Here is a 14827-nt window from a genome sequence, read left to right as displayed (position 1 = left end):
GTTAGCCCTCCATATCCCCGGGGGATTGGTTCCAGGACCAGCTGCCCTTGTATTACCAAGCCCGAGGAGGCCCAAGTCTCTAACATAAAACAATGTGGCATTTGTATATGATCTCTACATATCATCTCATATACCTTAAATCATTCCTAGATTGCCTTTAACATTTCATACAAAATAAATGTATGTAAACAATTGTTACATTGTATTGTTTAAGGAAGAAGGATGAGGGAAAAGCCTGTACATCTTCAGTGCAATTTTTTTCAAATGTTTTTGATCCATAATTAATTGAATCCAGAGGTGTGGTACCCACACATAGGGAGAACCATCTATATTTGGAATCAAGTGCAACTGTCAGAGAACTGGTACAACTACAGGAAGAGGAGGAACCAAACAGAAACAGAGAAACCACTTAACCCAACCCGGTGCTTCTGAAAGAAGACAAACCTGTCACACCTGCAAATATTGCCTTCCAGAAATGTGACTGTGTCTTTAACTGACAGCAGAGTTACCGTAACACTAGGTCTTCATGAGGTGGCCTCCATAGGAAAGGGCTCCATGTCTCTTGCCATTCCCAATAAGGGCCCGGTTACTAACTATGCAGAAAAGGCAATTCCTTAAGAAGGCCAGAATCTTTCCAGAAACCTCAACTGATCCAGATTGCAGTCCATAGCTCAACAGTGATGCAAATTTACTCTAGATGTATTTACCCTCCTTTATTCAACAAACAGATGTTTTCTCTCTCAAATACAGTTTCTTGATTTTCAGGGACAATTCTTTAACTCAAAACAGTATAAAACAGATTCATGCATCATAGCAACCAAGCGCATTGTGTAACTTGCTTTGGATGCTGACGGGAAAAACCAACAGAACAACAACAGCACTTCGAGATAATCAAAGAAATGTTAGTTCAGATCCAGTATCAGAAGAGGCTAAGAAAGCATCTGCTAATTCCTTTAAGTATGACAGTGACCTCATCATTGTGTAAAAAAAAAAATTAAAAATGGTGGTGGAGGGGCTTAGTTAAAAAATAAATTAAATGTCTATGCAACACATACCAAGGAAGCATTTTACACACATTTGGAGAAAAATACTATTTCCTGCAAAGAATCTTTTTTTTTTTCACCCTATTGAAGACCATTTTGTTTCTATGAAAAGGGCTGGTTTACAGTAGAGACAAACAAACATACACACTGCAGACACAAAACATTCGGGGAACATCAACTCTACCTTCACCGCCATGATCTGCTCGCTGGGCACGTGCCGCATCTTCTCCACCACCCCGTACGCACCTCGCCCCAGTTCCACTATAGACTCCAGGTCATCAGCCTTCACCTCAAAGTTCTGCGAGAGAGAAAAATAGGAAGGTGACAAAGGAACTAGACACTGACCACGCTGTTCTTACTCATCTGGTTTTTCTCAATGTTCAAGGGGTCATTGCCTGGCCATGTTTTTCTAGCAAGCCACAGAAAGCAAGAAGCCACCAAGAGCAACAGGAAAAGCTCAGGTCTCTACAGGAAGCCAAAGCAACTTGCTCATTACAGGCAACACAGAGACCCAACTCCACCCAACTCAGTTTTCCAGTGGCTCTATGGAAGCTGTCTACACTGCAGCTCTTAAGCCACACCCCCTTAATTATTTTTATAACCTACTACTGGCTGATGGCAACCAGATCTACGCCACTTTGAGACTGACCCTCCCAAGAAAAACATCCAGTCTCTTCAAATACCCTCAACAAAAGTGAATGCTAATCCATAATGGGGGATGGGGTTTAGGATAAGTGGATTAACTCTGGATGGCCCAAAGGGGAGGGGGCATGGGGATAGAAAAGATGGTGGAATGAGACGGACATCATTACCCTAGGTACATGTATGATTGCATGAATGGTGTGACCCTACTTTGCATACAACCAGAGAAGTGAAAAATTAATGCTCCATTTGTGTACAATGAACCAAAGAGCATTCTGCTGTCACGTACAACTGATTAGAACAAATAAATAAATTTTTTAAAATACCCTCATCAATACCACAATAGCCTGATTGCCATTCACAATTCAAAATAGCAAAAGCAAAACATGCCATTTCCCTTCGATGTCCAACTTTTTTTGATGCATCCATGACAGTATTCTATAAACAATAAATTTTTCATTGGTCATCCAGAAAGTATATACTTAAAATGATCAATGTGTTAGCTGACAGGTATGACTTTTCTCACCTGATTTCCAATAGAAATGCAAGCCTTAGAGTCTAAATCTCGAGGTGGCCTGAGAGAGATAAAGGGGAAAAGAAGATACATGAGATATTTAGTCAAAGACATTCTTTCCAAATTATATGCAACTGGAGAGTTTTTCCCTTTGGGAAGAAGGTAGAAGTTCACGAGTCAGGAAAAATAGCACGGGAGTGTGAATGTATGGGATTTAAAATAAAATATATTAGGGTTTAAATTACTTCATCTCTTTGAGCCTCTGTGTCTCCTTTCACGTGGAGATATTACCGTGCCTACCTTGTGGAGTAGGACTGGGTATTACAGGGAATGTTCCAAGTCAAATGCTTAGCAGAATGCTTGGCGTACAGTAAATAGCCAATAAACAGAAGCCATATGTGTGCAGTTACACAGCTAGAGTAGCTTCAAACCTTTTATTTCATTCAAGGGCATCAACGTATCCAACATTTCACCATTTTTTTTTTCCCACAATGGTTGTACAAGAAGAAAGAACGTTTATTTCGGTCTGATTGAATCAAGGAACCTGCTCCCAATACCCAGGCCTCTTCTAATGAAAATGATTAATCCACCCAAGCCTCAGGCCTTAGGGTTCATCAAGTCTGCCAAAAGCATCAGGCTATGGGGCCAAGACTGACAGCTCAGATTGGATTAGTTGGCACTGTGTTCTTTCTGTCCAGGGCTGGGTATATTAGTTTGCCTGGGGCATTAAGATTTTGTAGGCGTAAACTGTGGGTGGATGTTCTCTGTCAATTATTCCATATTTTAATTTTCTGGGTAAAGAATCAAGCTTATTACAAAATTCTTTCCCTAGAAGACCAAAGGTATTCCAAAGGTCACCCAGTATTAGTGTTTTATATGAAAAACCAACTTTGATTTATTATAATATTTATTTGTAATTCTATAGGTATAATCAGTTCACTGATTACTATTACAATCACTATTCATTTATTTAACTTGTTAAGTACTGACTTGACCCAGACACTATGCTAAACCATTTGCATAAAATAGCTTCTCTTTTACACCTCTAACAGACATTTTTATCTCTATTTCAATGGGAAGAAATGACATTGATATTGTGTGCTTGTACAGATCTGTAAAAACAAATCCCACCATTATGTAGGAGTATAATGCACCAACTTAAAAAAAAAAAAAAAAAAAAGACCAAGAAAAGAATTGGCATTGAAAGAGATTAATTTAAGGTCTTTCAAAGAGATAATGACATTAGAATTCAGAGCTGTACCATGACTTCTCAACTACAGAAGTAAAGGATCCTCACTCACTAGCCGCAAATTATTTGCCTTAGTTTTACCCAGTCTAACGCGCACATGATTGAGTATCCGAGATCCCTGAGTGATTCCACTTAGAAGTTGTACCATAACAACGAACAACTTGGAGCTACCTTCCACTGAGCAACTACAATGCAGCAGGCAATTGGCAAGACATTTAATATGGAGTATGACATCTGATCCTCATGACAACCACACCATTGTTTATTCTTATTTTTAAGAAAGGGAAATTAAAATTCAGTGCAGTTAGGTACCTTGCATAAGGTACTAACTAGTCAAGTTTAGATCTCAAATATAAACATAGGCATTCTGGCTGTAGAGCCTGATCACTTACCCAATGAAGGTAGCTGAACAATTCCAAACAAACACCTGAGCCTTACACAGTTCTGTTGTTTTGCTTGTCAAATGAGGTGGTTTTTTTTTTTTTTTAATCCTGATCTTTTTGTGAGTGTTTAATAAAATAATACTGACTAGCATAGAATTGAATTAGGATTAGTTACTATGAATCAAGTGAGCAAAGAGCTCAGAAACCTAAGTCAAAGACATATTGGCATTGGCAACTCAAAGAAAGAGCTCAAGCAGACAGACCATACACACTGGACTATAGAGAGTGGAGCTCTGTCCTAGGACAGGGAGACGGGGTATGAATGGTAAGAATCGCCAGGCCAACCTCAAGAAATTGCCAAGGAAAGTAACAAAATGCAGAAGCTACTTCTTTAGAAGCACAAATCTAAACCTCACTGCTAAATGAGAAGACTATAATCTAAATGGTGTAGTCCACAATACTATAGTGATGCTCTGACCCCCACACAGTGAAGCAGAAAAAGGTATTCAAAATACTTTCTACCAGTTGAAAAAAAAAATAGAGGCTACATTTACGCTTGCTTAGTTTCCTATTCATTTGCTTATGTCAAGAAAGGCTTTTGTGGGTGGAGCTGGGGTTATGGCTCAGAGGTAGAGCGCTCACCTCACATGTTGGAGGCCCTGGGTTCCATCCTCAGCACCCCATAAAAATAAATGAATAAAATAAAGATATTGTGTCCATCTGCAACTAAAAAAATAAATATTAAAAAAAAGAAAGGCTTTCAAAAATTCATAAAACATATAAAATTAATCTGCACTAGGAAAGGGCAAAGAATAAAAACTCAAAAGAGAAAGAAATCTGGACAATTGATGTAAGAAAATATATGTTATATATATATAGAGAGAGTGCTTTCTATATATTTTTCTATATATAGTTTTATATACATACAACACACACATATATATTATTTTGTTTTGTTTTGCACTTTTAGGGATTGAACCCAGAGTTCTCACATGCTAGGCAAGTTCTCTACTATGGAGCTACATCCACAGCCTAATAGGAGAATATATCTTAAAGAAAATATGGGAAATAAGAACAGAAAGCAATAAAATTAAAAACAGAAAAACAATAAAACAAAGCCAATTCTTCAAAAAAAATTAACAAAATTGATAAACCTCAACCAAAATTGACAAAGACAAAAAAAAAAAGACATAAATTACCAATATCAGGGAAAAAAATGGGATATCACATCAGATCCTGCTACCATTGACAGGACAATCAGAAAATACTACGACTTACTCTCACAGATTTGACTGCTTAGAAGTAGACCAACTTCTCAAAAAACACATTCTACCAAAAGTCAGCCCTGATGAAACAGATAATCTGAATAGCCTTGTATCTATTAAGAAATTGAGAAATTTAAAAGTTCCAGGAAAATATACAGGCAATGTGATTTCACTGGAAAATTTTAGCATTCAAAGATTTAACACCAGTTTTACCCAAGGACCACTGAAAAATACAAGAGGGTATACTTTTCACCAATTCCACTTTATGAGGGCCTTACTATCTTATCAAAAATCAAGACACAAAAGAAATAATAAATAAATCACCAGAGACCAACATGTCTCAAAATGCTGATGTTAAAATCCTCAATAAAATTTTAGCAAATCAAACCTAACAATATATAAAAATATAATATACGTGCCACCAATTAATCAATATGATCCCCATATCAATACGACAAAGAGGAAAAACCTTACCATCATATCAACTGATACAGGGAAAGTAGCCAACAAAATTCAACACCCATTTATAATAAAATTCCTCAGCATATTATGACTAGAAAGGACTTTTTCTACCTCATAAACAGCATCAAGAAGAACTATACAGTTAACACTGGACTTAAGCAGAAAAGACTAAATGTTTTTCCACAAGATGGGGAACAAAGGTTAGTTGTAGAGTCTTACCAATTGTACTTGACAGTACTAGACATCCTTGCCCCTTCGACAAGGCAAGAAAATAAAAGTTTAAAAAAATAGAGACTAGGAAGGGGGACATAAAACTCTGTTCACAGATGCCATGATTATCTACATAGAAAATCCTACGGACAGGGCTGGGGTTGTGGCTCAGTGGTAGAGCACTTGCCTAGCATGTGTGAGGCACTGGGTTTGATCCCTGGCACTGCATAAAAATAAACAAATAAAGGTATTGTGTCCATCTACAACTAAAAAAAATTTTTTTATAAAAAAGAAAATCTTAGAGACCCACAAAAAACTTCTGCAACTAATACCTGAGTTCAGTCAAGTCACAGGAAATAAGATCAACACAGAAGAATTAACTGCACTTCTGTATGTTGACAATGAACGATAGAAACCAAAATTAAAAAACTAAATGCCACTTACAATTGCTCCAAGGAAATCTACTTAGATAGAAATCTGAACAAGTCATAATGAAGAGGATCATCACAAAATTCTGATGAAAGAAACTGTTAAAAAACTAAATATTGAGAAAAATTAACCATGTTCATGGATCGGAAGGGTCAATGTAATAAAAGTGTCATTTATCCCTAACTTGATCTCTAGGTTAAACTCAGTTCCTAATAAAATGTCAGTAAGTTCTTTTGTGGACAAAGACAAGTTTATTCTAAAAGTTATATGAAAAGAGAAAAGGCCTTTGAAGAGCCAACATAACTTTGAAAATCAGAACAAAGTGGCAAGCATCGCTTTTCCCAATATTAGGACTTAGTATATAGCTGCAATAATCAAGACAGTGTGACGCTGGCAGAAGAACAGACACAGAAATCAATGGAACAGAACAGAGATCCAGAAATAGATCAAAGCAGGCATGCCTAATTGATATTAGACAAAGGAGCAAACGCAACTCAACAGAGGAGGGATTTCCACTGAAATGAGTGGAAATCCATTGGCAAAAATATAAAGCTCAACCTAACCCTCGTAACTTTTACAAAAATGAACTGCAAATGGATCAGGGGCTTAAATGTAAAACTATACAGTTTCTACACAAGAACAGAGAAAAATCTTCAGGACCTGGGACAAGGTAAAGGTTCTTAGGCTTGTTACCAAAAGCATGATTGGTAAAGAGGAATAACTTATAAACTGGATTTCATTGAAATTAAAACCTTTTTTGTATGACTGCACATATGGGGTGACGCGACATCAGGTACAACCAGAGAAACGAAAAGTTGTGCTCCATTTGTGTGCAATGAATCAAAATGCATTCTGCTGTCCTACATACCTAATTAGAATAAATAAATAAATAATTTTGTTCTTTGATCCTGCTAAAAGGATAAAAAGACAAATTACAAACGGGGAGAAAATATTTTCATATCGCATACTTTAAAAAGTTCTCATGTCTAGAATATATAAGTAATTGCCAATAGTCAACAATAAAAAGCAATCTCATTAATTAGTAGGCAAAAGATAGATGCCAGACATTTCACCAAAGAAAGTACGTGGATGGAAAATAAACACCTAAAGACATGTTCTATATAACTAGCTACTAGAGAAATTCAAATTAAAACTACAATGTGGAGCTGGGGTTGTGACTCAGTGGTAGAGCACTTGCCTAGCACATGTGAGGCACTGGGTTCGATCCTCAGCACGACATAAAAATAAATAAAGTTAAAAACAAACTACAGTGACACATCACTACCCATCAGAAAAGCTGATATGAAAAACGGTGCTAATATCAAATTCTGCAGAGCAAGTGTATCATTCATACATTATCGTTGAAAACATAATATGTTACAATCACTCTGGAAAATAGTTGGGCAAGTCTTTCAAAATGGAAAATGCCCTTACCATATAAACCAAAAGAGAAATGAAGACTTATTCTCATGTAAGGAGTTACACAGGAATGTCATGACTTTGTTCATAATAGTCAAAAACTGGAAGCGATCCATATTTCCTTCAAAGGCTGAAGGGTTAAATAAGCGGTGGTATAACTATGCCGTGGAACAGTTATTGATACACTACATGCAGCAACTTGAATCAATCTCAGGGAAATTAAGTTGAATGAAATAAAGTCTCGAGCCAGGTGCAATGAGCCACACCTGTAATCTCTGTGACTTGAGAGGCTGAGGCAGGAGGGTCACTAGTTGGAGGCCCACCTCAGCAACTTAGTGAGACCCTGTCCAAAATAAAATTAGAAGACTGAGAATGTACTTCAGTGGTAAAGTGCCCTGGGGAAGAGGTAAGCATGACTTTTAGTGGGTCACATGCAAGTCTTGTATTGTTCATACAGTTAAGCATCTTGATGATGATAGTGGTTACCTCCAGCAAAACTGACAAAGATAACAAGATCACAAAGCTACGCAAGTCAACTACATAGAACTACGCGTGTATACACACACACAAATAAGTGAGCACTTGTAAAGCCATTAGAACTGAATATATCTGTGGTTTGCACCAATGTGGCTTCATCATACTGTAGTTGTGTAAAATGTTCACATGGGGGGATTTTGGTGCAGTCTAGGTCAAAGTTAAATGTGACTTCCGTATATATGCCTTTGCAACCTTCTGTGTATCTACAATTATTTTAAAATAAATATTTTTAAAGTATATCCCACCAAGTTCTTCCCACGGTGGCAAGATGGAACACATATTTGACTCCAAACTAGTCAGAGGGGAAAAAAATAGTAATTACACAATTTACAAGTCCTCAGGGGAGAGCCCAACTACTGCTCAGAGGAACCCCATTCCAAAAAAAAAAAATTCTAGACATTGGTATGGGGAAAACTTCCTCCTACAGATCCTCACAAACCAACATCCTCACTCGAGCTTAACCCCTCAGGCTACCATAAAGGGTCCTGAAGAGTATGGCTCTTTATTTCACTCTGTCCATAGAGGTTCTTCAGTACATTTTTCTGCCTGACCTTGGCAGCCTGAGGGGACATGATCACATTTATGAGTGCATCCCAACACTAGGGGGCGCACTTTCCAATAGGATGGATCACAGCGCAGGACAAACCATTTACAGAGGAGGCACTCTGAAGACCAGAGCAAAAGCTTTAAAACCTCAACATTCCTCCCGGATGCACTCTCTTTGTAGTTGCTCTGTCTCTCCAGTGGCCCTGGTATGATTTTTTTTTTTTTTGTTTTGTTTTGCCATGGAATTTCTATTCGTGACTTGCAGATGTCATGGAGGTGATTGTACTTCCAGAGGAGACATACCCTTCCCACCCCACAGAGACAAAGAAAGAAGGCTCACAGAGAGGGCATCCTGCTCCACCAGGACTTGAGCTCACCTAGGGATTTGGGCCAAAGGCTTAGCTAATAAAGAAGTGTTCCTTTACCTCATTTTGCCTGCTGTTTATAAGGGACAGGATTTAGGTCTCAAGGATGTGGGTCCTCATCAAATACCACCTTTCCGTCTCAACCCGTGTTTTACAGCAGTGGCTCTCACAGGGATGTGTCTCTTCTTTTAGATCTACAGGGGGGAAGCAGGACAGTCCACATCCGGGGACCTCTCTGGGCTTCTGTAGGAGCTCAGCTGACAAACGCATGTGCCACACAATTCTGACTCCACCAATAATTTGAGGCACTGACTTCAAAGCTAACCACTGATTGTAGATGGAATGTGATGATTTCAGGTCTCAGAACAGCCAGGAAACGACTTCCCCCTGAATGGACTCTTCTTTCTAACACCTACATCCAAGGCCAAGGCCTGGCTCATGATCCCCAAAGTGAACCCATTGGGAGGCTAAGTCCCCATGCTTGAGTTAAGACGATAATTGTGCCAACTTACGTGGAACTGGTCTGAGGTTGTTCAAATGCTTCTTTTGGAATTTTAAGGCCAGGGTTTCTCTTCTTGCCTATTGGGAAAGATGTAGGACAAAGTTAAAAATCTACATCGTAGCAAGAGAGCAGCCACAGAAACACACTGTCACCTCCCGATTCTGAGTATTGTTTCCTATCCAGGCAGTCTGTCACGCTCCAGCCACTGCAGCGTGTCCCAAATGCAAACTGGCTTCAGGAATGACGTTTTCACCAACAAGGAGAACATGTCAAGGTAAGAATGCCAACTCTGTGTTCCTAGGAAAATGTACCCTTTCTCCTTGCAGAGAATGGCATTCCAATCTTTTTTTTTTCTTTTTTCACAGAATACTCATGTTGGTTACCGGAGTATTTTGGGGGGGGGGGGCAGGGATTGGGTGTTTTTTTATTTTGTTTGTTTGTTGTGGTTTTTGCTTCTTTTTAATGTCAAACTAGTCACTCTTATCTCAGTATCCTTCAGTTTTCTAAGTTGATCTGTGAACAATTGCTAGACTTAATGATGGGTGTAAAATAAAAACATTTTTTTCTCTTTTGCCCTGTCCCATTCCATGGCTACCTGCCACAAGTTGGAAAACCTAAGAGAAGGTTTTTAAATCTTAAGCCTAGAATAATATTTATTTACATTTGCTTTGCTCCAAGAAGGATTAAGATAACAGATGGGTTCTTGCAAGGAGGATTTCATGTCTTTGGGGACCAGATAGGAATGGACTCTGATATTGTTCATCCCTGGGCTTTGAAACTGTAAAAGAGTTTGGCTCAAATACTTTTGTTCATGAGGTAAAAAGAACAAACTGAGAAGTGCTAGCCCAGGAAGCAGATCAAAGAGAACAGGCTTCTAAGAGCCTGGGATTTTCCTCAGCTATGGAGAGCCTGTGCCTCTTGGTGCTTGGCAGGGAGAACCCAAGCAGAGCTGGGTCTTCAGAGCTCTGCTTCCTCTCTCACCTCTTCTCTGCATTGTTACTGAGCACCACAGAGCTGGCACAAGCCACGGACAAAGTCCTGGGTAGATCCCGAAGTCGCAAAGAAACTTACGAAGTCAAATAAGGTAAACTCGTTGCAGGACAATGACATCAGAATACCTGAGTTGACTTAGCATCACACAGCCAGCAACGGCCCAGTCAGAAGCAGAGCCCAAGACTCCTGACATTCCAATGGAGAGCGCTCTTCACTATCCACAGTGGCAGAAGCATAGAGACGGCCAGAGAGCAAGGGGTGTGGAGAACAAGGGCTTTCGAGTTTGAAAATCCCCAGCTTACATCTGGTTCTTCCATTTTTTTTTTTAACCAAAACCCCTCCAGAATCATTTTCAACTGACTCTCGATTTCCTCAATTGTAAAATAGGGAAGTGACATCAACACCCACATCAGTGGACTGTGAGAATCAAATCAGACAAAGCAGATGAAAAAACACGGAGATCCCATAAGTACCTGTTGATTACAGTCAGAGAAACAGCTGCATGGTCCCATTCTCTAAAAAGTCATTTAAGAAACTCATGAAAAAAACTGGTCATACTATCAGAACCCAACATAATGCATAAATGAGGGTTTTTTTTTTCTTTCTGTTCCTTCAAAATCCAATATCTAGATCAATTCTGCCATTTTATATAAAGCCAGGAAATCAGCACAGAGAAAACCTTTTAGGAACACAATTAGTAAAATACTTTTTTCTCAGTTCTCAACTCATTTCTCTCTAAGCATTTTATAAGATTCATAACTCACCATTCCTTCTCCTGCTCTTGGACTTCAGAAGGCTATTAGCATGTTTGACTTAATTAGTTGACACATTTCAATGTCAAGTGACAACACACAGAGTTTTACTATCTATCTGTGCTAGATTTGATTGTGAGAACCCAAATAGCTACATGGCCTCGTTCCAACAAGTGTCATCCCTGGGCTTCAGTCACACAGACAGGGAAAGCTATTAAATGAGATAGTCCAGTGAGGACTGAATGATAGATTCAACTTGTTCAAAGAACACACACACATTCCAATGCAGGTGAAAGGTAATCCTGGTAATCCCAACAGATATAATCCTATAGTTCTCTCTTTCAAATATATATATAATATAATATATACAATGTACATATAATATATAATGTATAATTCATACACACACACACACACACACACACACACACACGTATTTGTCTATGAAAAAGGTCTTCCATTGGTCATTTAAAGAAACCAAAAGCAGAAGTTACTCTGAAAGTCCTGTGTCCTCCTTGTCTTCATCTCAGTTCTTATAAAATTGATGTAGAGAGTCCCATTCATTAAGAAAAGCTCCTTTGAAAAGCCTTCCTAAGGAACCTAATTAATGGTTCAGGTAGCCATTAATTAGGAGCAATTCCTAAAAGTATTTAATGATCATATCATAACTCATAAATTATCAAAACATCTATTTAAGGAAATAGAGAAGGGTACTAAAGAAATAAACGACCTAAACCACAATAAAGTCTTCCAACTGGGAAAGAAAAAAAACTTGGTTCCCTCCCTTCACTTTCACCCCAGAACCTCCCAGGGCCACATTCACATCACTCTTCCCCTGAATTGGCCCCCTGGTGGGTGAAATTACCAGCTTCTGGTCTCCTGACTCAACCCCTGACTACAGATACATCTTAGATATTTACACAGACCTCAAGGTTTTCCTTAAATACAAATACTTGAAGACAGAGCAACGCCCTGACAACAAGAAGTCAAAGACGTTCCAGGAGACACCAAACCTAGTTGAGTCACACCATTAGAAAATTCACTGCCTTCACTCTGTAGATGGCCTAAAATGAAAATCACAGACACACACACACACACACACACACACACACACACACACCGACATTCTGGAATTCACTTACTTGCCCATCTCTGAAACTGTAAGCAGCCCTGAGGAGGTTTGCAAGGCTGCAAGGGAGGCCCGCAGAAGCAAACCCCACAGAATCCATGCTTCCTTTAGCTCCAAAGACCACACACTTTGGCCAGCCCCAGCAGGGAGGAACACAACCAAGCAGACTCCACCTCCTCCTTAAGTCTGGATCACAACAAACCTCCGAGAGCTCATTGTTCCCAGGAAACTGCAGCCTCGGGAAGGGAGAGAGGAAGTGGGTCCATTTGGACACCCAGGCGTGGCATTAATCATTAACCAGACTTGGGGACATAAATCTATAAAGTAATTACGGACAGTACAATGTTCTCCGGCCTTTCTATAAATGCCTCTTTCATTTCTTAAAAGAAAGAAACACAATAAGTGGTCAGTTTCCAGCTGTGTTTATTCCAGAGCAATCTGTTCCCGCTAGGAAGGCTGCCAACCCCTGACGCTAACACTGAACACTGTTAAAAAATATATTAATGGGAGGGAGCCATACGAATAATGGAGCTAAGTGACCAACTGTATTGGCCAGTTTTCTCCCGTGGGAGACCAAAACCAAAACAAAAAAAAAAGTCAGAAAATAGGCTTTATATGATGTCAGAAGCTAGCAACCAGCCTTCTCAGAATGAGAGAGAGAGAGAGGATTCTGTGTATTTCTGCCCTCTTCTTGGTACAATCTGCAAAGAGGAAGCCTCGCCAACCTGATTGGGCACATGCCACACTTCATTACATCAGCCCGTGTCACACCCATGCCTATTTTCCCTGAAAATAGTACAGTCCGACACACACGTATATTTGCAAAATTCATCTTAAACCAAAGCTGGGTCATGATAATCCTGGCTTGGAGCAAGATGGCACTTGGGGGAGGTGGTGAATCTTGCCGGTCGTTAGAACATATTCACCACACCGCAGAAATGCTCACTAGCTTTGACCATATGGAAAATGATGGGGTACACCAGAGGTCTTGCCCAGCACCCACTCGGAGAGGGTGAGCACAAAGGGACTCTCTGATGAGCCTCATTACATAAAGCAGAAGATTGAGCTCCAGTGCCAACCCAAACAGCACGAGAAGCCCACACGGTCAGCAGAAGGTGGCATCCTGAGGATATGCTGATGCCCAAACATTTGTCAGCTTGACGGAAGGTTGGAGAGCATGATTCTAAGGCTTTATGATTATTGACACAGCTCCACAAAAGGATCGCAGCACTTCCAGTGCCAAATTTATTTTAAAAATCTGTTTCCCAATATGAATGGGATTTCTAGCCAAGTAACTGGCAACCTGGAGGCCTTGGCTGCCCTCTCCTTACCACTTGCATCTGGGCTTCAGTTCCAAGTGTAGTTGGCAATAAAATTGGCAGAGAAGTGTCATTAGATGTTATTCGGTCGCAGCGATCATATGCAAAGCACTAATGGAGCAGGGCAGAGGGACAGAAGTTCAGAGAGAAAACAAGCTCTACAGCAGCCATTTGAAAGTGGACAGGAACTCTTCCAATCCCCAAAACCACCAGATCACATACACCCCTGGACTGAAGGAGTATCCCAAATGTCCTTGGAATTACTTAAAGTTTAGAGATGAAAAACTGAAAAGCTCATAGGAACACTTGATTTCAAGGAGGCAGAATGAACGACCCCCATACTATTTCCCTGGAGGGCTCTGCCCTTCTTGTCCATGAGAATACAGCCAGCCAAACTCAGCTCACTCATCATGTGGCCCAAAGAACTTCCCAGACCTTCCCCACTCTCTTTAAATTAGATCTCTGTGGCCATCTTCCATTTATTTTTCTCTTATTCTTTCTCATAACCTATAGTAATTTTATCTTTAATTATTTTTGCATTTATTTATTATCTATATTCTTCACTAGAATATAAGCTCTAGAATATAAGAATATAACAATGATATTGCCCTGTTCCAGCAAATATCATAAATATCTGTTGACTGAATATTTGTTGCCCTTTTCTTGACTGTTTTGAACAACTGGATTAAGCCCATCAAAAAAAAAAAAAAGAAAGAAAGAATAAGAAAAAACTAACTGAAGTGGAAATAACACAAATGTAACCACAAATAAGACGACCTTTCAAATCCCAGCTATACCACCTATTAACAATGTGACCTTAAGGAACATTCTTCATGGTGAACTCCATTTCCACACCTATGCACTATAGATGATGCTATAGATGATGTACAATATCACTAGGCTACTAAAAGACTCAGTTGGCACAAAGTAGGTGAAGAACTCTAGCAGTACCTAGCATATAAGTGCTTAATAAATACTTTTTTCCCCTTCCTTCCACATTTGTGTTTGTATGTTTAAAATATGAGCTCAGAAAAATGTTCCCTGTATGGACCCCATCTTTCTTCAAAT

At 39.4% G+C, this 14827-nt stretch overlaps 1 protein-coding gene across 4 annotated transcripts in view; it reads right to left on the bottom strand.

Moving 5' to 3' along the window:
- The window catches only part of MAP2K6 (mitogen-activated protein kinase kinase 6), a 105842-nt gene that overhangs the window by 27007 nt on the left and 64008 nt on the right, over positions 1-14827 (bottom strand). The window contains exons 1-4 of one of the 4 annotated variants that reach the window (XM_081272708.1): positions 12643-12844; positions 9577-9643; positions 2212-2260; positions 1228-1341 (exon numbers count right to left, since the gene is read on the bottom strand). In XM_081272708.1, coding sequence (XP_081128834.1) covers positions 1228-1266 — 39 coding nt within the window. In that variant the 5' untranslated portion in view covers positions 1267-1341; positions 2212-2260; positions 9577-9643; positions 12643-12844. Of the gene's footprint in view, positions 1-1227; positions 1342-2211; positions 2261-9576; positions 9644-11323; positions 11399-12453; positions 12610-12642; positions 12845-14827 lie in introns of those variants that run through there. The other 3 variants (XM_081272706.1, XM_081272707.1, XM_081272705.1) reach the window with 3 other exon arrangements.

Source organism: Spermophilus citellus (assembly GCF_964194105.1).
Source record: "Spermophilus citellus genome assembly, chromosome: 17".
NCBI classification, from domain to species: Eukaryota; Metazoa; Chordata; class Mammalia; order Rodentia; family Sciuridae; genus Spermophilus; species Spermophilus citellus.
The sequence above is the reverse complement of the archived record's forward strand: the minus strand, read 5'-3'. Positions and strand labels throughout refer to the sequence as shown.